The following is a 23,711-nucleotide window of genomic DNA, read 5'->3' as shown; positions in this document are numbered from 1 at the left end:
AAGGGAAAATTTTTTCTTTCCACAACGAGCCGATCCAATTTAAACCTTTCAACAAATCAATTACGTTGTTTACCTTTTAAATTTGTTTTCGATGCTAACGCGCAGTTCAAAAATTGGTATCAGATTTTCATTTTCAAGGGTAAAAAAAGGCATGATGGAAGAATTGGTAGACTTCCGAATGCGGTAATGAAAGTGTAGAATTGTGAGAATTGTAATATAACCATATAATAAATGTTTTGTACTCAACTCATTTATTTTGCAAATTACCATTTAAAGATTCAATTATTGACATTTGAATCACTGAACATTGAAGTACAACTTGATAGCACCATGACCAATGCACTGGAAGGGTTCCCTTATGATCTCTTGCAAAATGGTACTTTGCTTCAAGACACTATTCAGAGTATCAAACACTGCTTCGTGGATACCAACCTTTACAATTTCCAACTTCAAGAATTGTTCAGAATAAGACAAAAGGACAAGATTGATCCAACAAAAGATTACTACATTGATACTCACAATACCGAGGAGCTTTTGAAAGGTTTGTATTTGATCTTTTATTGTTAATGATTACTAGTGTAACTAACATTGTTTGACTAGCACTTAAAGAAATGGTGGATGTTTTCTGCTCAACAAGAACCAAAACGGATCTGGAGTTGGGAAATTTGGGTGATGAACTGAAATTGATTGGTGATGGTCAAATTCCAGAATATTTTTATGGAATGTGGTTTATTATAATCGATATTGATATATTAATAAAACATCTACCTTTAGAACCGGAAACTGTGAGGAAACCAAAAGGAAGTATCTCGAGATTCTCAAGAGATTTCAAATTGGTAGAGTTTCATCGAGTTGAGGAACTAACCAAAATAGATTTCAAAGCAAATATATTACAGTTTGATCATTTTGTTAAAACAATATTGAAGAAAAAGTTCAATTATGATACTTTAGTGGACTTTGTCAAAAGTGTATTAAATCAATATATACACCAGTTGGAGAATAATATCATAACTAGGTCCACCACAAACCCACCAACTGAACAATATCTAGAATTTTACTTTAAAAATAGTTTCACTGAACCAATTTTCTTCTTCTTTCGAAAATTATTATTAAACTGGGATGCTTCTTTTTCAATTGATAGTACAAGTTCTAAAAGCCTGGAAGGAGTTTTTCCAAAAGATCTTTATGAGAGTTTATCAAATGACTTTAAAACCTACCCAGAATTCTTAAGAAACAATGAAATTTTCACTGACACGTCAGTAGACGTTTCTGTCAATTTTAAATTAGGTGGTATTACTTATAAGTGTGGAGGAATACAGATCAAAGACAATCTCCTCTCTGCTAATATGACACCTGATGATAAATTCGTAAGGTTGAATGAACTTTTTACTCAAACCTTGCAATACCTCATTAGTAATGAGTTTACTTCATATATGATGAGTGATGCTACAAGTACACTGTTTTTCCAATTACCAAATAAAAATGGTCATTGGTCAAGTAATGAGAATGGGAAATCTGTGGAATTGGTAAAAGCTCCATTAAAATACATTAAATTTAATAGTACAGAACATAGACCTCAGGGATCAATATCTTTACAGGGTTTGATTTGCTTGCATATTTTTGAACATTTGAAGAACTTGGTACCAACTATTACATATCAAGGACTTGATTATGATGGATCAATTTATAAAAAAATACATGAATTTGATGATCTAAATTATGGTACTTTTATGGTTGAATTAATGGAAAATGGGGTTAAAATAAGATCCAGATATTCAAACAAACCAAGACTACATTCGAGCTCTGATATCAATCAGATCACAGGTCCACCTAGCAAAAGAACAAGATCAGGTAAGCTTTATTCTACAGATCAATATGAAACAAAAGATGATGATTTTGAATACAACATCAAGGAGTCTGATAACACTTTTTATATTGAAGATGTATTCAAATTACAAGTTGATCTCATAGTTAAACAATATAAAGTTTTATCTCAATTCTCAAATGGGGTCTGTCTGAAAATAATTTTATCATCAAAGGATTGTTTTGAAACATTTGAACCAAGAAAACAGTTTAATATGACAGGTATTAAGTTTAATACCAACGTATTTTGTAAAATTTATGATCTTTATCAATCAAAAAGATTATATGATCTTGTTACAGGCTATGGTTATGATATACTTGCAAGTTGTGAATGTATGGGTGAATACGATGAGTCAGAATTAAATATTTTGGCATCTTTGGAAGATATGAATATTTATCCATTTTTTTTAAATACAATTAAGCAAAGTTTTGTTAGAGAATTTATAGCGTTCAAAAGAATTGAGGAATGGAATTTAAACCATGATGAAGAAGATCAAATCAAAACTGCAAAAGTATTACAATATGGATGGTTTGATGATCTAACTCTTGAAGGTAAATATTCATTATATGGTCCTTTTTTATTGTTTGAGAAACTTGAATTTATGAATGATAACAAGATTAATAATAGCAAAAGGTCAAAGAATTACGATAAACAAATTGAGTTATTAGAGCTAGCTGGTATCAAGCATAATGATTTAGAAAAGCATGACTTAAATTATTGTTTTAATAATAAAGATGAATGTTTTATTGTGGATTTTGGTAGTTCTTCAGTTGATAATGATGAAATTTTGAATAAATTTGATCTAGATGAATTTCATCCTGATGATTGAAATCAATGCGATCTATGTATATTTATAAGTATTAATAATATATTTAATTTGTATATTATTTATTAATTTATGCCAATCTCTTACCAAATTGAATAGCATCAACAGGTTCATCATAACCTTTAAGATCTGCAGCTTTTGGTACTAATCCAATACGATCAAATCCTAAAGAATCCCATATCTTCACACTAGCAACATTTGTAACAAACACCAAATTGAAAACAGAATATGTATATCCTAGTACTGGAGCCCAATCAAGATATGTTTTACCCAAAGCTTTACCTACCCCCTTACCTCTTGAGTTAGTACTAACAAGGAATCCAGCATTACAATTATGAGAACAACGACCCGCGTAATTTGGTTTAATGTAATAAGTACCCAAATATAATTCATCCCAATTTGTTGATTCATCACCAAGACCTGGATTTTCACCTTTTAACATGATGGCAACAAAAGCTTGAAACCAAGATTCTTTAAATTCTTCAGATGATTGTTGATGATAATATGGGTAAGTTTGACCTCTATCTAATTCTTCATTAAATTCTTTATGTAAATAATTGAATAAAGATTGAGGAATTTTTTCTACTGAATTTATAGGATAAACAGTAGCTTTAGTTCCATCTCTTAATGTAACGATTTTTGGTTCTGTTACTTTACCTAATGGTTTGCGTAATAATGGTCCTGATCCCGTACCTACCATAATGAATTATAGAACAAAGATTTATTTGAAAAGAATAATTGAATAGGATTTGTATGATGTCAAGAGATGATGAGTTGATGGTTTTAAAGTGTTGGTTAATGGTTTCAAATGAGTCAAAAGTCTTATCACTTTCTCGAGATTTTTCGTTGAATTATCAAAGTTTCCCAATTTGTCGATTGATCCGAAGGGTATAAAACATTTGAATCTGAACATTTGAGTTCAAGGATTGAATTTTAATAAATAAGAAGTCTATGAACTATTGGTAAAACTGCTGTATATTTGGTTTATATTCTTCTTGATCAATTTCAAAATATATGAAAAGTTCTACTGTTTTAGGGTATACAACCGATAAAGAAATCAGTACCGGCCATAATTATTCATCAAAATCCACAATCTTTTTGACTTAATTGATAAGAGCTAGATCACAATTCATCAATATTCAGATCAAATATTATCAATTGGAAAGAATCAGTTCTTAAATCAACACATCATTACATAAAACAACATGGTTCTCGTTGCAGCTGGTCAATTGAACTCTTCATCATCCCTTATTGAGAATGGACAAACTGTGGTTAAATTAATCTCCAAAGCTGTTGAATTAGGTATCAAGATCTTGTTTTTACCAGAAGCATCAGATTATTTAGCTAAAAATGCATCACATTCCAAAAAATTAGTTAAATCAATTGATGAATCACCATTTGTCCTTGAAATTCAAAAAAAATTACAAGATTTACATTCAAAAGGTATATTCATTAATATTAATGTTGGTATTCATGAACCAAGTCCAAATAGTGATAGAACTCAAAATACAAGTATTTGGTTTAATGAAAAGGGTGAAATTACTCAAAGATATCAAAAAATTCATTTATTTGATGTTGATGTTGCAAATGGTCCAATTTTAAGAGAAAGTGAAAGTGTTGAACCAGGTTCTCAAGTATTACCACCATTTGATACAATTGCAGGTAAAGTCGCTTTAGGGATTTGTTATGATATTAGATTCCCAGAATTAGCATTAAGACAACGTTCATTAGGTGCACAAATCTTAACATTTCCAAGTGCATTCACTGTTAGAACCGGAGCTGCACATTGGCATTTATTAGGTAGATCAAGAGCAATTGATACACAAAGTTATGTTATAATGGCTGCACAATCAGGTCCTCATAATACACCAGACGAGGAAGATTTAGCTAATGGTACTGACTTTAAACCAACAAGAATTAGTTATGGACATAGTTTAATTATTGATCCTTGGGGTACTATAATTGCAGAAACTAGTGATATTGATGTTGGTAAAACTGCATTAGCTATAGCCGATATTGATTTAGATCAATTAGAAATTGTTCGTAAGAATATGCCATTATGGTCACAAAGAAGATCTGATGTTTTCGGTTATGATGTGTAATTATTGTATAATGATTATAAATATGAAGATCTGAATTTTGTAATTATTTGTAATAAATAGTATGGTGTGCACAGTAATCATTTGTAATGTATGGAGCACACCGGGAGCAACACTTATATAAACAAATTGAAAATATATAAAATACACATTTAATCCTTGAATAATATATAGAAATATCCTATTTATCGTCTACTATTATATCTATTGACTCAATTGGCTTTAAATCATGACTAAAAACATTGGAATCATCATCTACTCGTTATACGGACATATTGGTAAATTAGCAGAAACTGCTAAAACAGGGATTGAAAGTGTTGGATCCAAAGCTGATATTTATCAAGTTCAAGAAACTTTACCACAAAATATATTGGATATTTTGAAAGCACGGCCACCAAAACCATCTTATCCAATCGCAAATAATGAAACTTTAACCAAATATGATGCGTTTTTATTTGGAATTCCAACAAGATATGGTAATATGCCATCACAATGGAAAAGTTTTTGGGATGGTACAGGTGGATTATGGGCTAAATCTTCATTACAAGGTAAAGCTGCTGGATTATTTGTCTCTACAGGGACACCAGGTGGTGGTCAAGAAGTTACTGCTTTGAATTATTTGTCAACTTTAACTCATCATGGTATTATTTATGTCCCATTGGGTTATGGTAAAGCATTCCCACTCTTGACAAATTTAGATGAGGTTCATGGTGGTTCTCCTTGGGGTGCTGGTACATATGCTGGTGGTGATGGTAGTCGTCAACCTACAAAGCTTGAATTAGAAATTGCCCATCATCAAGGTGCTCAATTTGCTGAACAAGTGAAGAAGTTGTGATCTTGATCACAATTATTTATACAATTATATATACAAAGTCTATCAATATACAAGATATCAGAATATAAATTACACCATTGAGTAGCCACGAGCTCATATTTCATAACACCATCTACCAAATAACATTCCCTTTCATAAACCAGTAGATAAGCCCTAATCAAACAGTTTCTCCACTGTGTATCCCACATCCCACGCGATAAGAATTGTTTGACACTTGCATCGTGACAGCAAAAAAGCAAATTTAAAGAGGCAAAATAGGAATCAACATTTCATCAACAACAAACTCATTTTAATAACAAGGAAACCCAATTACGTTAACAATGTCCATGTTCAAGACCCTTCAGAATAATCCAGGTGTCATCACTTTCTTCAACAATTCTCAATCACCAATCTCTAAATCTTTATTATCAAAATTACAAAAATCTGTTAAACCATATCATGTTAAGAAAGATCCAGATGGTAAACAAGGTATATTTGATAAATTTTTAAATGGACATGCTGATTCTGAAAGTAAAACTCCTAGAGCAAAATATAACATTGAATTAGTTGAAGCAGGATTCCCGACTTATGATCAATTGAAGATTATTAGATCATTTGTTAAAACTCATCCAAGTTCAAAAGCAACATTTACTCAAGTTTTCCCAAAATTTATAAGAGAATCATCACCATCAAGTGGTGGTAATGGTGGTAATAAGTTTAATGCTAATGATATTGAGATTCCAGATGAACAAGATACAATTGAATTGATTAATAAAGATTTTGATGAATTATTACAAAATGATTGGTTTAAACCTCCATTAATTATTGATTGGGATAATCAATTGATTGCAAATAATGAATCTTCATTGGATCGTATCTTGAAACATTATAGTGCAGAAAATCATTCAAATGGTGATTAAACCAATAGTATTCTTAATGTTTTTTACTACATATTCTAACCATACTGGCGTTTAAATTATTTATTTATTAATATACTATAGAAATTGATTTATTAAACATAGCGCTAATAGTTGTAACCTCTTTAATCATAACCCATTCTCTTAACAACATAACTTTGAGCCAAAATACCAAAACTTAATGATAATCCATCATCAATCCAATCTTTAACCCATTCTGATGGATCAATTTCTTCATCATCATCTTTTGGTTCTTTTGATTGTTTTGATTCATCATCATCATCTTGACTTATTGAACCATCAATCCAATGAGCCCATTTGATTGGGAATGGTTGTGATCTTGTAATTATTGAAATATCATGTGTAATATCTTTTAAAATTAAAGTAAATGAAAAACTTTCATTTGATTGATTATCAATTGATATAATTGAATCATCTTCTGAATTTGATTTATTATTTGATGAACGAATTGGTAAAATTGAAATAAATAAATTTGAAGATCTTTTGGAATCTTCTTCATCTTTATTCTCTGAATTTTTAGTTACTTTTTCAAATTCTTTTATTGAATTATTTAAATTTGCAAAAATTAATTTTTCTCCATCAATAATTTTACCTTCAAATAAATTTAAATGTCTCTTATTATGATTAATTTGATTTGATGATGATGAGATATGATTTTCAATTATTTCAATTTTAATACCACCTTGAACTTGTTTAATAACTTTTTTAAAATTTTTTGTTAATAATCCATTTAATGAATTAAAATTTTCTAAATCATGAATTAAATTAATTTTTAAAATTTCATCAGTTTGTACTATTGAATTTAAAACATTTGAAAGGTTTTTAGTTAAAAATCCAAAAGCTCTTGATGGATCAGGTAATGAAATTTCTTCATTATTTATAAATTTTCTCTTGGTTTCTTCATCAATTTGTAAATTTTTAATTGATTCAACATCTATATTATTTTCTTTGGCAAATTTTGTTGCTTCTTCAGAAGCTCTTGATGCAAAATTATTTGCTTGTTGAGTTGCATTTGACCAAAATGAATTAACAGTTGCTGAACCACTTGATGACCACCAATTTGAAATTGAAGTGATTGGATCATTTAATTCTGGTAATGGTTGATTAACATCATTATCTTGTGTTTCATTTGATTGATTTGTATCTTTATTAACATCTTTTGATTCGATATCATCAACTTCTTTTGATTGTTTTGGTTCTTCTTTTGATTCCTCTTTTGCAACTTCCTTTGATTTTTCCTTTGATTGTTCCTTTGATTGTTTTGGCTCAGCTTTCTTCCCCCTCTTATCATTAGCTTCTAATTCATCTAAAAAATTCAAGATATCAGTATCATCACCTTTTGATTGTTTATCTTTTAAATCTTTTAATTTTGATTGATCAGTTTCTGGTAATGAAGCTAAAAATTCTAAAACATCTTCAGCTTCAGTTGATTTCTTTGGTGTGTCAGTCATAATGTATGTCAACAATTCAAAACAGATAGATTAACCAATTGATATATAGTTAAAATAGATATACGATATAATTTATCCAAAAGCTGCTAATTAAATTATTATTTGTCAATATTAATTCCATAGAATTTACCATCCAAACACCAAAACATAGTCTCGTGATAGCCTCGCAAGTCCCGTTTAGACCCTCTAGTCTCCTTTAGACCCAACAAGCAAAGACTAGCTCATTTGATGTTGATTACATAATTTCTTATTAATAAACATAAGCAAAAAATTAATTTAAGTATATATTAGTATAACATGTATAAAGATCCTATAAATTAGCCAAATAAAAGTGATAAATATTAATAAAAAGTTAAAAGTTAAGTATAAAAATTGAGAGTTGAAATAAAAGATTCACCAAAAAATTGTTTAAATATTATAAATAAAAGTGTTAAAGAGAAACATGATAATCATCATGTATATAAAATTGAATAATTGAAAAAAGAGAATTGAATTGATAAACATAGCCAGATGTTGAATATAATATAATAAATAGATGAAGCCTAATCATGCACCAACTGATACTTCACCATTTGTAGTTGGAATATTCCCATTAATTTGTGAAGAATTTGATCCTTGTGAAGTACTAGAACTAGCACCATTTCCATTTCCATTTCCATTAATTTTTGAAGAAGTTTCATTTGGTTTTAAACCTAAATTTGATAAAGTTTTATTTGAAATTTCTAAAGAAGTATTTGCTAAAGCTTTTGGAATATTTTGATCAGATTTTGATAAATTTTCATTAAATAATTTTGAAATTTTTGTTGGATAATTTTTAATTGAATTAAATTTATTTTCAATTAATTTTTTAGATCTATCAAAAGTTTCATGAGTTAAATTATATGATTTATTTAATTCTGAATTATTAATTGGTTGTTCTGGGATGATTGATTCAACAGTTTTTGGTAAAAATTGATCATTTAATTTTGACCAATTTGAATTAATTGGTTTTAAAACTGAATTTGTATTTTCTTCCACAACTGGTTTAACCTTGGATCTAATTTCCTTATATTTATTTAAAATAAATTTATAAATATTATCAGCAAGAACCCATGGATATAAATCTTTTAAATGGGTTGATTTAACTAATGGGATATAATGATCTAAATTTGACAAGATATAAATATCAACAATTCCATCAATATAGTCTAAACCATCAACAATGAATTTAAAATATTGTTCCAAGACACCTTTCTTGAAATCATAAATCAATTTACTAAATAAAGTGGCAAAATAGTTGAATATAAAAATTGACAAGATATAATCATCAATTTCTTTTATGATTGGATAATTGTAAATATGAGTTAAGACTTTGGATTCTTTACGTAACTTAGTGATATAATTATCATTAACGATTTTTTGAATTGATTCAGACATCTTTATTGTTTTTTTATTGTTTTGAATTCTATTGTTTCTATTGTTCTAATAACTGATAAGATAATGACACACTTTAAAAGATCAACACCTAGCCTTCTAAAGTAAACTGATAAATTCCCTGAATAACCTGAACTTTCCCACAATTAACAACCTTTCTAAACAATCACCAGTATTAATTGTAACAATAAAGCTTCTATTTATAAACCAATATTAATTGAATATGGTGGAAAACGTGAAAATTATCCCTTTTAAATTTTGAATTTTCCCTTTTCTCCTTAAAACAAACAATTGAAAAAAATTAAAGGTAATTATCCTAAAAGGGAAGGTGTCCTAAATAGGAAGTTGATATATAATATCAAATAAAAAAATTAATTAATACTCATTATCAAATTATCAAATTATTGTACAATCATGTTATCACAAATAATGGGACGCCAATGAATAATAAGCAGGTTATGGATTTGATATTGTATACAATAATGGTGAAGTTTCATTTTAATTAATTTGGTAGAGCTTCAACTACAGAGATAACTGTTTTGAAACACAGTCTTACAAGTGGTCAACTAGTGGTATATTGCATCAGGAATTGATAACCATGAAGTTACCACGGATATTTTGCTAGACTTACAACTTGATTATAATATATTCAGGCTGGGTGTACTGAGAACATTATCATTGATCACCAAAGTCCAAGGTTAACTGATATGAGAAGTTTATTATAATATTGAGAATTTTTTAAAGGTCATGGTCCTAGGCTATTTATATGTTTTATAAAACATTGAAAATGAAAACTCTTGAATATTGAAGGAAAAAGCTTGATTCCACATATAACATCTTGCTTACCATCATCATCATGTTTTTTAAAAAATCAGGGTATAGAATTAATATTAATGTCAAAAGCTATGAAAACCCTAAAATATTTGGAAGACTTCGACGTGAACCCAATAATTTATTAATTGCCAAAACACCAAAAAATTTCAAAATAAAACATAAAACTTTTAAAGATTTTAATAAAGATAAATCTAAAAAGAAATTAGTTCAAAGTTTTAAAGAATTTCCTAATCCAATAAGAGAATTATCATTAAATTATAAATTAATTGAGATAAAATGGGAAAGAGATTTTTATAAATATAAAGTTTATGGCCCTGAAAGATATATAGAATATTCAACATGTCGTTGTTTATTTTTTTCAACACCTGGTTATAATAATTTACAATATTCTTTAATTGAATTATTCTCAAATTTAACTGAAAATTTCCAACGTGGTATACCTGCTTTTTTAAACACTGAATGTTTTGGTAATGGATTAGATATGATTGAAGATCATAAAGTATTAATGAAGATCATCCATGAAGAAAAAAATTCTCAAATACCTTTAAAAATAATATTTGAAAGTTTACTAACATACATCTTATCAGAAGAATATGAATCTTTAATTTTAAATGATAACTTATATGATCATAAGGTGAAAGCATATGAATTTAATTATCAAAATCAACTTAAAATTATGACAATATGGGGTGAAAAGCTTACATCTAGAAATGAAAAAGTAATGTTGGAACAATTAAATTATATGATATCAAATGATGTATTATCTGAACCTCCAAAGAATAGTACAATGACATTGATTCCTGGTTATTTAAATTATAATGTTTCAAAACGTAATGATAAACTTCCACCAAGTTATGGATTAAGTATTATGAAAGGATAATATGAAAGGATAACTTTATATATGTAACTGATGAACCTGCAATATAAATGTTGAGATTTAAATACTTCTTATTGTATAGTGAACAGCGCTACGCAAAGCTAACACAAACATCGAGTCTACATAGGCATTAAACACGTTAATTACACTCATTTCAGATAACAGACAAACTAATCAACTATTATTTGAAATATTTTGAGGACATTCTGCCTAATTTGTACATACGATCTTCGTCTGGTCAAAACCTTGATCATCATATAATCACACAATTAGTTAATGATTTGATGAGAATAATACACAAACCATGATAATTATCATATGTTTTATAATCATCAATGAAGTTTCATATTTGGAGTAATTGAACTAATTAATCAGTATAATCAAATAGTATACCATATAATATCATCATGATTATTGAAAAATCTGGATATAGAATTGAAATCTCTGCAGAATTATATGTCAAACCTAAACATAGGGCAGCTGAACATATTGGAATTGATAATTTATTACTAGCTAAATCACCAAAACATTTTAAAATAGATCATGAAACTTTCAATAATTTCTATATAGATAAGAAGAAACATAAATTGATTAGTATTTATAAAGAAATTCCTGAACCATCAAAAGAACTTATATTAAATCATAAACGTATTGTTATCAAATGGAGAAAAGTTAATGAATCTTCAAAATCCATATTTGGAAGCTCGGGTCCAAAAAAAACATGTCAAGTTGAATTTTATTTAATACCTGGTTACAATGATAGCTTAGAAGATTTCTTGATTAATATATTATCAGACTTGAATAGAAATTTCGAAAATAATATTGATATACCTGCTTTCTTGAATACTGAATCATTTGGTAATGGATTAGATATAATTGAAGAGAAAAAATTCTTGATGAATATATTCCATGAAAAGAAAAATGATCCATTACCTTTAGGAATCATATTAAAAAGTTTAATTTCATACATTATGTCAAAAGAATATGATATGTTTGATTCATATGATCATTTAGTTAAAGCATATGAATTTAATTATGCGAATCAACTTAAACTTATGGTCATATGGGGTGAAAATATAAAAACATTTAAAACTTATAAGATTATATTGGAACAATTAAATTATATGATATCAAATGATTTGATGTCTGAATCTCCAAATGATTGTTTAATTACATTGATTCCTGGTTATTTAAATTATAATATCAATGGTAATAATGATGAACTTCCACCAAGTTATGGATCAAGTGTTTTGAAATGATAATTTAATTGATGATTATTAACCTTGTAGTATTTGCAAGATGATCTTAGTAGAAAGTTAATCTACACTTAATTTCCAACAAAATTCAAAACATATTTAGCTCATTTTATATATAAATTAAAAAAGACAATACATCACACCTTCTTCATGATTGTTTACATTCTGGTGGTTGTTGTTTACCTTTAGAAGCTTGACCATCAGCACCTTCTTCTTCACTATCTTCATCATCATCATCATCACCTTCACTATCATCTTCTTCATCTTCTTCATCAAAATCTTCTTCATCATCAAATTCTTCATCTTCTAATCCATAATCAATAGCAGAACCTGTAAACCAATCAACAGCTCTTGGAATCAATTTATCTTTAATTTCTTCACCCAATTGATAATCTAATGCTAATCTTTCTTCTAAATCATCTTGATCTTGTTCTTCATCTTCTTCATCATCTTCATCATTTTGTTCATTTTGTTCATCATCAGGAGTTTTTGGAGGATCAAAGAAATTGAAAAAAGATTCAGTTGGAGTTAATTTTTCAATAGTTCTTGTTTGTTTAGTATGTTTATTTCTTTGTTTTCTTCTTTCTATAGAAATTGTAACATTTGATTCTTGAGATTTCCATTTAATTTCATCACCTTCAGCATGATCATAAATAAAATCACCTGAATAACCTAATTCTTCTTGATAATAATATGTTTTGGTTAAATTTTTGTTATGGAAAAATTCATTTTCATTAAATTCAAAAATTAATTTAAAACCAGGTTGATCTAAATATTCTAATTTAATATTTTTTAAAAATGATAAAACTTCAGAATCACGTTCAGTTATAGTATCAGAAACAGGATGTAAATTTTCCAAAGCGGTTAACCAGAAATGTGGGATACCTTTAATATCTTCTTGATCAACATCATCTTCTTGTTCTTCATCTTCTTCATTATCTTCTTCTTCAATATCTTCATCACCTTCTAATTCAGATTCAATTTTTTTACCAGCTTCAATTTCTTTTAAACTTGGTTCTAATTCACCATTGATGATATCAGATCTTTTTTGATATAAAGGTTCATATTTCTTATAAAATTTTTTTTCTAATTCTAATAATTCTTTTTGAAATTCTTCTTCTAATTTCATTTGATCAGATTGAACAGATTTTAATGAATAAATACGATTTTTAACATCTTTTGATAATGAATCAATATAACCAGAATCTTTACCAACTAAAGTACCTAATTTCCCTTGGATCATTGATAAGAAGGCTGGATTATTACTTAAATTTTTTTTAATTTCTGATTCTTCATCAATAGTTGAAGGAACAATTGGATTTGATTTTAAATAAGAGCCAGTTACAGAAGCTGGAGTGTTTTGAGGAGTTGGGGCAGAAGCCAATTGGTTGACTTTGTTTCTAATAGGTTGTTGAGACATGATTTAATGATCTAGTTGAATATTTAGTTGTTGATCTAGTTGTTCAATTTGATCCTTTAATTCTTTACTTTTCTTTTAATCGTTGATAAAATTTTGAAAATCCGCCACTGAATCAAAAAAAAAAGTAAAATTAAAAATTAAAATTAACGCGATTTATTGAAAATTGAACAAATTTGTATGGAGAATAATCAGAAATACTCAAATAACTCAGAAATATTGTATGGAATGCCTACTTTTAAACCAGATATATAGAATCTATGGACTAACATCACCCTTATAACACTACTCTTAATAAACAATACCAATTCAAAACCTTTGAAATCATTGAATTTATACTCTAAGCACGTGATCTCTTGGTCTATGATTCGCGAATCCATTTCCTTTAAAAGTGTCAAATTTCAAATTCAAACAACCAATTTTTAAAATGAGAAGACAACAAAAACACAAACAACTTAATTACTACTTTATTACTTTATTATTGATATATTATAAGTTACTCATAGTATTTCTTTATCATCAAGCACACTCCAAACACAAATGAACAAACCACCCAGGATTAACCATGCTTCCCATTCTCTAGCTAAATTATCCCTAGTTTTATCAATCTTACCAAAATTAACAACTTCAATCCCACTTTCACTTTTAGAATTCAATAAAAGAGATCATGTTGAAGCTGTCAAGGAAACCATAACTCCACAGGAATTTTGGATTAATATGATGATTTCCATTGTATTGGTCCTTGCAGGTGGTGTTTTCGCTGGTTTAACTTTAGGACTTATGGGTCAAGATGAAGTTTATTTAAAAGTTATTTCAACTTCTGGTGATGCAATTGAACAAAAAAATGCTAAAAAAGTTTTAAAATTAATTGATAGAGGTAAACATTGGGTTCTTGTTACTTTATTATTATCAAATGTTATTACAAATGAAACTTTACCAATTGTTTTAGATCGTTGTCTTGGTGGTGGTTGGCCTGCTGTTGTTTCATCAACCGTGGCAATTGTTATATTTGGTGAAGTTATCCCACAATCTATCTCTGTTCGTTATGGTTTACAAGTTGGTGCTTTTTTCACACCTTTTGTCCTTGGATTAATGTATTTTATGTATCCAGTTGCTTATCCAATCGCATGTTTATTAGATAGAATCTTGGGTGAAGATCATGGTACAATTTATAAAAAATCTGGTTTGAAAACTTTAGTTACTTTACATCGTACTATGGGTGTTGAAAGATTAAATAATGATGAAGTTACTATTATTAGTGCCGTTTTGGATTTAAAAGAGAAGAAAGTTCATGAAATTATGACTCCATTACAAAATGTTTATACAATGAGTTCTGATAGAATTTTGGATGAAAAATGTGTTGAAGAAATTTTTAATTCTGGATTTTCTCGTATTCCAATTCATTTACCAAATGAACCAAAAAATTTTATTGGTATGTTATTAGTTCGTGTTTTAATTTCTTATGACCCGGAAGATGCTTTACCAGTTTCAAGTTTCCCATTGGCAACATTACCAGAAACTCCACCTGAAACTTCATGTTTAAATATTTTAAATTATTTCCAAGAAGGTAAATCTCATATGGTTGTTGTTAGTGAAAATCCTGGTGATTCTGATGGTTCATTAGGTGTATTAACTTTAGAAGATGTTATTGAAGAATTAATTGGTGAAGAAATTGTTGATGAATCTGATGTTTTCATTGATATTCATAAAAATATAAAAAGAACTCAACCAGGTCCATTATCTAAGAGACATTTAACTCAATATTTACATTCAATTTATCATAATTCAAATAGAAATTCATTGGATAATAATTCAACAATTGATAATTTACCAAATTATATTATGAAAGATCATAATAATAATGTTAATCATGGAGCTGAAGTTTTAACTTCAATTGTTCCAAGTAATTTAGCTTCAAATCCTTTAGAAACTTCAAAACCTTTTGTTACTATTAAAAAACAACCTCAACCAACAAGACCAATCACACCATTAAGATATGATTATCAAGATGATCATATTGTTAATAATAGTAGCAATACACCATTATCAAGATCTCAATCACCAAATTATGGTTCAGCTTCAATTTCAATTAATGAAACTTCAGGTGGTATTTCAGGTTCAGGTAAAAAAAATCCAATTAAACAACATATTCCAAAAAAGAAAACATTCCAAATACCCATTTCAAATGAAGAAAGAAATTCAACTGATTTATCAGAATTTTCTAAAACAAAATATACAAATCAATTTTTAGAAGATAATGAAAATTCAACAAAATTAGATCAACAATATGAACATAGTTATAGAACTGGTGGTATTATTGAAAGTGTTGTTGAAGTTGATGGTGTTTCCAAGACTATTATTGAAAGTGCTCATGATTCAGATGATGAAGATCAAGATAAAAGTATTAAAGGTTATTTAGTTGATGAAGAATCTGATTCAAATAGATTATTAGATGATATAGGGAGATGATGACCATTACAACACTATATCAAATAACCCAATTATTATACCAATTATTAAATATTAAATATTACTAACTTATTATCTCATTTACTTTATTACTTTACTTACTTTACTTTACTTTTAAATTGATTTATATTATTGTTGACTTCCAAATACGGTAGACTTCCCAATGCGGTAATAACTTTACAATTTTTCATTCTCGGTAAAATTAAATTTAAAAATCCCGATCGCGAATTCATTTTTTATTTTTTTTTTGAGATTTTCATGATTTTAATACGTGAAAACAAAATAAACTGAGAATTTAATGGACAATTATAATTGGATTAAAACTACGACAGTGATTTACTTGATTTGTTAAGGAATTGTTTATTCAATTGAATTGTTAGGTTTGTTTTCTGCTGGACAGTCTACTGGGAACCATTTCATTGAAAGGGCTGATTAGCTGAGTGTCAATTATATCAATTTCAACAGATTTAGTGAGCTTCACCACCAATTTCGGTTAAAAGAAAGGGGAAGTTTTTGAGAAAGTTTTACTTAGTACATCTAAAGAGAAGAATATCTGAAAGAGAAGAATAAAAGGGATAAATTATTCAATTCAGATCTATTAATTGTTTTAAAGGTTTTTTAAGGTCTTGTTTGTTATCATCTTCTTTTTATTAGATTTTGGACATCTGCTGATTGCTGCTTTTTAGTGAGTCAAAACATCAAAAAATATCAAATCAACACATCAACACATTTAAAATGACTGAAAAGGATAAATATGAAGATGGATCCATCTTAATCAATGATCAAGTACAAAATTTAAATATAAGGAATGTTAATTCAACTTCTTCAAATCAATCTTATCAAAATCCAAAACATTTATCTCCATCTCAATCTTCAATAATATCAAATGCATCAAATGAATCTCATTCAAAATCTTTATTACATTCTGCTAAATCTAAATTAAAATTATTTGGACTTGGAGGAAGTGGTGGTTCAAATTCATCAGGTGTAAATTCAAATAAAGATTTAAAATTAACTCCAAAAACTTCAAAATCTTCAATATTTTCTCCAAAAATTCAATCAAAAAGTCCCAATGGTTCAATAATGGCAAGTCCTCAACAATCAAATGATCCTCATCATCATCAATATCAACAACAAATACATCATCATGAACCTCCACATGAATTGAAAAGTAAACCTTTAAGATTGAAACGTTTTTTCAAAAAAACTGCTAAACCAAAAGATACAGTTAAAAAAATCATACCAGATCATCATAATCATCATCATCATAATAACCACATTGAATCAAATGAAAAACATTCAGATCAAACAATGCCTTCAAATAAACATACAATTGCAAATTATATAGATCAATTAAATCAATCTGAAGGTTTAAATTCTCCAAGTCCTTCATCAACAAAATTATTATTTGACACTGATAATGCTTCAGAATTAATGGATAAATATGGTATCCCAGGTAAAGTACTTGGTGAAGGTGCTGGAGGTTCAGTTTCAGTTGTAGAAAGATCTGATGGGAAATTATATGCAGTTAAAAAATTTAGACCAAAAAATGATCGAGAAACTGAATCTGATTATAGTAAAAAAGTTACAAGTGAATTTTGTATTGGTTCTACATTAAAACATCAAAATGTTATTCAAACTTTAGATATGATGAAAGAAGGTTCAAGTTTCCTTGTTGTTATGGAATTTGCTCCTTTTGATTTTTTCACAATTGTTATGAGTGGATTAATGACAAAACATGAAATTTTTTGTTGTTTTAAACAAATTACAAATGGTACTGCATATTTACATTCAATGGGGTTGGCACATCGTGATTTAAAATTAGATAATTGTGTTGTTTCTAAAACTGGGATTATAAAATTAATTGATTTTGGTTCAGCTGTTGTTTTTAAATATCCTTATGAATCTGAAATTGTTAAAGCAAAAGGTGTTGTTGGTTCTGATCCTTATTTAGCTCCAGAAGTACTGGTAGAGAGATATTATGATCCAAGACCTGTTGATATTTGGTCTATAGCAATAATGTTTTGTTGTATGACCCTTAGAAGATTCCCATGGAAGGCACCAAAACAAAGTGATAATTCATTTAAATTATTTACTACAATACCTGAAATTGATCCTGAAAATCCAAATCATAAATCAAGATCAAAAGGTCCATATAGATTATTAAGATTATTACCACATGCATCAAGAGAATTAATTGGATTAATGTTGGAATTAGATCCTAAAAAAAGATTATTAATTGATGATGTTGTTAATAATCAATGGTTTAAATCTATAGAATGTTGTGAAATTAATGATCAAGATGAATTAATTAAAAAATCTGAAACTCATAAACATCATCTTGTAACTGAAGATGAATTAAATGAAATTCAACAAAAAAAGCAACAAGAAAAACAAAAACAAGAAGTTAAAAATAATGAAACTTCAAATCAAGCTGTTAAAGTTGGTGGTTAATCTATAGGTTAAGCATATTTTTTTTATTTTCATTCATTTTTGGTAAATTACATATAGCTTTGGGGTTTATATCTTTTATTCTTACGTTTACGTTTACATTTAATTTTATTTAAGGGGAGTGGGTATTTTAATTTTACAAAGAAAACAAAAGCAAAAAAGCAATATATGGGAAAATAAAACACAATGATAATCATGTTATCAAGATTTACATCTACAATCAACATGATTTTCAAATCATTATTTTAATGAGTAAATTGGGTTTATATTTGTTTTTCTATAATTATTATTATTTATACATGTATCTGGTTTCTTTTTTTTTTCCCTCAAAAAATGTAGTATGATATTCAACTTCAACTATATAATATAACATGTAGTTAATCATGGCCAACCATGATCAAATAACATTGAAACAGATTCACCATTATGTATTCTTCTAACAGCTTCACCGAAAATTTTTGAAACATCTAAAACTTCTAATGAATCACCTAATTCCTTTTGATGATCTTCTTGTGGTACAGAATTTGTAACAATAATTTTATCGATTGAACTTTGTTTAACTCTCTTGATAGCATCACCACTGAAAATTGCATGAGTTATTAAGGCATAAACTTTAGTAGCACCTTGATCTTTCAACAGTTTTGCAGCTCTTGTAATTGTATATGAAGTATCAACTAAATCATCAATTAAAATACAAACTTTACCTTTAACATCACCAACAAGCATTGTTGTAGCAAATTTTAATTTTTTCTCAACAGACAATTCACTCAAAGATTGTTGTAATGGTACACTTGAAACTGAATTATTTGAACTTTCTATAGAACTTGCACTATTTAATTCATTATTAGTAGCATTTGAAGGATGACGACTCTTGTGAGAACGACGTTCTTTATGAATCAAGGCAAATGACATAGCTAAAGTGTCGGCAATTGCAGTAGCTCTTTTAGCACCACCAGCATCTGGGGATACAATAACAGCATCTTGATAATTTGGAATCTTTGTTGATATATAATGTTGTAAAATTGGTTTTGAATACAAATTATCAACAGGTATATCGAAAAATCCTTGGAATTGAGCATCATGTAAATCCATTGTAATGATATGATCAGCACCTGAAGTGGTTAATAAATCAGCAACTAATGTACCAGCTTGTGCAACCCATTGTTTATAACCAGAATTTGTATGATTTTTGGAAAAAGATTCAGATGTACTATTTTCTTTTGATTCTGGAATTTTTGGAATACGAGAATGATGATGATGATGATTAGGACTATCAGCTTTACTTGGAGTTGGTTGTTCTAATTTAAAAGTTGGTGGTGGAGCTTGATGTTGATGTAAGATTTCATTTGGTTGTATATCTTTTGAAGGAGTTTCATTAGAATCAAAATTAGAATTTCTTGAAGTAGCTCTTGGAGTATTTGGTACACTTTCAAAAGTATATTCATTTTTTGGTTTTGAAACTAATGGAGCACCTTTTTTAGTATATGGGATATCAGGTTGTCTTGAATAAGGAAACAATGGGATAACAGCAGTGACTTTTTTAGCAGAAGCAGTTTTACAAGCACTAAGGATAATCAACAATTCAATCAAGCTATCATTAACATGACCACATCCACTCTGCACCACATAAACATCTTTTTCACGAACAGATTCATTAATACTTATTGAAGTTTCACCATTACTGAATTTACCTAATTTGACTTTACCTTTATCAAGAGATAAGTTGTGACATATTCTTTCAGCAATTTCTGGGTGTGAGCTCCCAGAGAAGACAACGATATCGTGAACCATTGTATGAGCAAATATCTAGCTAATAAATAAAACCAAAACTAGTGTAGATGAGCAGCTCAACTTTAACAAATGAGTTCAAAATGAGTTCAAAATGAGTTGATAATATTTTTTGATTCACGTTTTGTGCTCATAAAAAATTTGACAGAATTCGCGGGTGGATTAAAGGGAAGGAAACAAAATTGGTACCAAAATTGTTGGTTTTGTATGGGAACTTTGTGTGGAATAGTTTAAATTTTGGATGAAATTCAATTAATTGTTTAATAATATCAAATTGGTTTGAAAAATCGTGTTTTCTCAAGCTAAAATCATAATTTTCCCCTTTTAAAATGACAATTTCCCATACAAATTTAGATCAATTGTGATATGCGCGAATCCAAATATGTCGATTGAATAACAAAACAAATATTCAAACAATTTAGATTACGGAAAGAACGCCAACAAAACAGATATACTAGAAATTTTAACAAGATGTTGAACGCGTTGTTCATCTTCAATCAAAAGGGGGATGTTGTCATATCCCGTCTGTTCAAAGACGGTGTCAAACGGAATATTAGTGATATTTTTAGAATCCAAGTCATTTCCAATCTTGACGTGAGTATAATTGATCTTGATTTTGGATATTGCTACTTTTACAATGAATTTGTTTACTAACTGGTCGAGTACTCTAGTTAAGATCACCATTGTTAACATTAGGATCAACTACTTTTTTACATATCAAACATAATGATCTTTGGATAGTTGCAGTTACAAGATCAAATACTGATGCTTCATATATATTGGAATTTTTATATAAATTTTCAAATTTATTAGTTCAATATTTCCATGAATTAAATGAAGATATTATAATGGAATATTTTTCAATAATTTATGATTTATTAGATGAAATTTTGGAATTTGGTTATCCTCAATCAATGGATTATAATAATTTAATTCAAATTATACCACCACCAAAAGAAATTACTCAATTAAGTGGATTAAGACCAATTTTAAATCAAAAATCAACATCACAGAAAAACATTCATAGAGAATTAACCACAGATATTCCATGGAGGAAATCAGGTATTAAATATAGAAGAAATGAAATTTTTTTAGATGTTTTTGAAAAAATTAATGTTTTAATTTCAAAAGATGGTCGTATAATAAAATCTTATGTTGATGGTCATATTGATATGAAAACTCAATTATCTGGGATGCCAATTTGTAAATTTGGTTTAAATGATTCATTATCTTTAACAAATGATGATGATAATAATTTCCTTTCAAAATATGATATTAAAAATAAAAAAGCTATACCCAAAGCTGCTGCAGGTAGTGTTATATTAGAAGATTGTAAATTTCATCAATGTGTTCAATTAGATAAATTTGATTTAGAAAGATTAATTAATTTTGTTCCACCAGATGGTGAATTTGAATTGATGAGATATAGAGCAAGTGAAAATATAAATTTACCATTTAAATTAACTCCAATGATTTCAGAAACTAGTTCAAGTCGCGGTGGAGGTACAAACGGCTCAAAGTATGAATTTAGAATTAATTTAAAATCATTATTTTCTGCAAAATTAACTGCAGTTGATGTTATTGTTAAAATTCCAACTCCAAAGGGTACAATTGATGTTAATTTTGGTACTTCAGGAGGTAAGGCAAAATTTAGTACAGAAGATGGTGCAATTATATGGAAATTTAATAAATTTACAGGATTAACAGAACATACATTAACTGCTGATGTTTCATTAGCTAAATCATCATCATCATCAACTAGTAATTCAAATATAAATAATATATCAAAATCTCCTATAACATTGGATTTTGAATTATTAATGTTTAGTAGTTCAGGTATTGTGGTACGGTTCCTAAAAGTTGTTGAGAAGAGTAACTACACCACTGTGAAATGGGTTAGATATATATCACAAGGAGGATCATATGAGATTAGGTATTAAAAAAGTATAAAATATAATATAATATAGTACTTATTACTATTACGTAATTTATTATGTAATCATCAATTTAAGATCCGACCATGAACATCACATGACTCTTATCTCCTCGTATTTCCCCTTTGAGAAAATGTGCCAAAATAAAACAAATTCCTGATTCTGGGCCCTGGCAGCTGGCCATCTCAGTTTTTATATTTTGATTAATCTCATCGTGTGAATTTTGGCTGTGATCAGATTTGAACAGCATTGACTTAAACAGGCTAATATTGATATTTTAATTGGTTGGTTGGTTTCTCTGCTGGTTTCACTTTTGGAAAGGATCATAACATTATATACAAAGGTCAAGATTGGAAAGTTGGGTTTTTGAGTGGTTTTTTGAGTTGATGAGTTTGGTGTTTATTTATATTTGAATTAAGATCGTTAAGAAACAACTCAATTTATATATTGGGTAAAAACACAAGACAAAAGTGGTACTAATCTTATAAAGATTGGAACATAATATTGATATAACACATATAATACACTGTCAGTTCATATTTCCATTGATTTCCATTGTCATTCGCTTTTAGTTTATTTACATTCTCTCCAATATGACACCAAGTGGGACAATTATACTTGGTTGTATAATTGGTGTAATATCATCAGCAACTCAATCAATAGGATTAACATTACAAAGGAAATCTCATATAATGGAAGAATTTAGAATAGATAATCATAGACCACCTTACAAGAGACCATTATGGAGAATTGGGTTTTTATTGTTTTTAATTGCTAATTTATTAGGTTCATCAATTCAAATTACAACTTTACCATTAATTATCCTTAGTCCTTTACAAGCTATTGGATTAGTTTTCAATACTATATGTGCATCAATTATACTTCATGAAGCTTTTACAATGTTTTCTATAATAGGAACTATATTGGTTGGTTTAGGTGCACTTGCAATTGCTTCATTTGGTAGTATACCTGAACCAAATCATTCATTAAATGAATTATTAGAATTAATGAAGCGTGAACAATTTATTTCATGGATTATATTAAGTAATTTTGGTGTCCTATTAATTTTAATTTGGATTTATCTTAATAAAATAATTCATTGTGATCAAAAATTGCAATTTTTAAATTTTGAAAATTTACCATTGAAAATACGACCTTTATTTGATATTACAAGAGAAAAATTCAATTTTGTTAAAGGTTTACTTTATGGTATAATAAGTGGTGTATTATCTGCACATTCATTATTATTAGCAAAATCAACAGTTGAATTAATATTCACC

General features: G+C 28.1%; 13 protein-coding genes across 13 annotated transcripts; 8 read left to right on the top strand and 5 right to left on the bottom strand.

The window, feature by feature from the left end:
• Positions 1-231: 231 nt before the first annotated feature.
• Positions 232-2,693, top strand: BN7_6466 (uncharacterized protein; the record flags this gene model as incomplete). The annotated part of the gene is made up of 2 exons (XM_011272985.1): positions 232-541; positions 610-2,693. The coding sequence occupies 2 exons, from the start codon at positions 232-234 to the stop codon at positions 2,691-2,693; spliced, it is 2,394 nt and encodes a 797-aa protein (XP_011271287.1).
• Positions 2,694-2,760: 67 nt separating this feature from the next.
• Positions 2,761-3,390, bottom strand: BN7_6465 (N-acetyltransferase family protein; the record flags this gene model as incomplete). Its single annotated transcript, XM_011272984.1, has 1 exon — positions 2,761-3,390. The coding sequence occupies one exon, from the start codon at positions 3,388-3,390 to the stop codon at positions 2,761-2,763; it is 630 nt and encodes a 209-aa protein (XP_011271286.1).
• Positions 3,391-3,895: 505 nt separating this feature from the next.
• On the top strand, positions 3,896-4,792 carry NIT2 (putative hydrolase; the record flags this gene model as incomplete). The annotated part of the gene is made up of 1 exon (XM_011272983.1): positions 3,896-4,792. One exon carries the CDS (start codon positions 3,896-3,898, stop codon positions 4,790-4,792), a length of 897 nt encoding a protein of 298 aa, XP_011271285.1.
• A 226-nt stretch (positions 4,793-5,018) lies between these two features.
• Positions 5,019-5,624, top strand: BN7_6463 (Flavoprotein wrbA; the record flags this gene model as incomplete). Its single annotated transcript, XM_011272982.1, has 1 exon — positions 5,019-5,624. One exon carries the CDS (start codon positions 5,019-5,021, stop codon positions 5,622-5,624), a length of 606 nt encoding a protein of 201 aa, XP_011271284.1.
• A 320-nt stretch (positions 5,625-5,944) lies between these two features.
• On the top strand, positions 5,945-6,523 carry BN7_6462 (FMP46 family protein; the record flags this gene model as incomplete). Its single annotated transcript, XM_011272981.1, has 1 exon — positions 5,945-6,523. One exon carries the CDS (start codon positions 5,945-5,947, stop codon positions 6,521-6,523), a length of 579 nt encoding a protein of 192 aa, XP_011271283.1.
• A 122-nt stretch (positions 6,524-6,645) lies between these two features.
• MTC1 (DUF5427 domain-containing protein MTC1) lies at positions 6,646-7,992 on the bottom strand (the record flags this gene model as incomplete). The annotated part of the gene is made up of 1 exon (XM_011272980.1): positions 6,646-7,992. The coding sequence occupies one exon, from the start codon at positions 7,990-7,992 to the stop codon at positions 6,646-6,648; it is 1,347 nt and encodes a 448-aa protein (XP_011271282.1).
• Positions 7,993-8,538: 546 nt separating this feature from the next.
• On the bottom strand, positions 8,539-9,408 carry PLN1 (Pln1p; the record flags this gene model as incomplete). The annotated part of the gene is made up of 1 exon (XM_011272979.1): positions 8,539-9,408. The coding sequence occupies one exon, from the start codon at positions 9,406-9,408 to the stop codon at positions 8,539-8,541; it is 870 nt and encodes a 289-aa protein (XP_011271281.1).
• Positions 9,409-10,261: 853 nt separating this feature from the next.
• On the top strand, positions 10,262-11,119 carry BN7_6459 (uncharacterized protein; the record flags this gene model as incomplete). The annotated part of the gene is made up of 1 exon (XM_011272978.1): positions 10,262-11,119. The coding sequence occupies one exon, from the start codon at positions 10,262-10,264 to the stop codon at positions 11,117-11,119; it is 858 nt and encodes a 285-aa protein (XP_011271280.1).
• Positions 11,120-11,523: 404 nt separating this feature from the next.
• Positions 11,524-12,375, top strand: BN7_6458 (uncharacterized protein; the record flags this gene model as incomplete). Its single annotated transcript, XM_011272977.1, has 1 exon — positions 11,524-12,375. One exon carries the CDS (start codon positions 11,524-11,526, stop codon positions 12,373-12,375), a length of 852 nt encoding a protein of 283 aa, XP_011271279.1.
• A 145-nt stretch (positions 12,376-12,520) lies between these two features.
• Positions 12,521-13,792, bottom strand: NAP1 (histone chaperone NAP1; the record flags this gene model as incomplete). Its single annotated transcript, XM_011272976.1, has 1 exon — positions 12,521-13,792. The coding sequence occupies one exon, from the start codon at positions 13,790-13,792 to the stop codon at positions 12,521-12,523; it is 1,272 nt and encodes a 423-aa protein (XP_011271278.1).
• Positions 13,793-14,329: 537 nt separating this feature from the next.
• On the top strand, positions 14,330-16,258 carry MAM3 (Mam3p; the record flags this gene model as incomplete). The annotated part of the gene is made up of 1 exon (XM_011272975.1): positions 14,330-16,258. The coding sequence occupies one exon, from the start codon at positions 14,330-14,332 to the stop codon at positions 16,256-16,258; it is 1,929 nt and encodes a 642-aa protein (XP_011271277.1).
• Positions 16,259-16,993: 735 nt separating this feature from the next.
• Positions 16,994-18,712, top strand: BN7_6455 (putative serine/threonine-protein kinase; the record flags this gene model as incomplete). The annotated part of the gene is made up of 1 exon (XM_011272974.1): positions 16,994-18,712. One exon carries the CDS (start codon positions 16,994-16,996, stop codon positions 18,710-18,712), a length of 1,719 nt encoding a protein of 572 aa, XP_011271276.1.
• A 378-nt stretch (positions 18,713-19,090) lies between these two features.
• PRS5 (ribose phosphate diphosphokinase subunit PRS5) lies at positions 19,091-20,500 on the bottom strand (the record flags this gene model as incomplete). The annotated part of the gene is made up of 1 exon (XM_011272973.1): positions 19,091-20,500. One exon carries the CDS (start codon positions 20,498-20,500, stop codon positions 19,091-19,093), a length of 1,410 nt encoding a protein of 469 aa, XP_011271275.1.
• Between the last annotated feature and the right edge of the window lie 3,211 nt (positions 20,501-23,711).

Source organism: Wickerhamomyces ciferrii, contig 00277, assembly GCF_000313485.1.
Source record: "Wickerhamomyces ciferrii WGS project CAIF00000000 data, strain NRRL Y-1031 F-60-10, contig 00277, whole genome shotgun sequence".
In the NCBI taxonomy this organism is placed as follows: domain Eukaryota; kingdom Fungi; phylum Ascomycota; class Saccharomycetes; order Phaffomycetales; family Wickerhamomycetaceae; genus Hansenula; species Hansenula ciferrii.
This window is presented reverse-complemented; position numbering and strand designations above follow the sequence as displayed.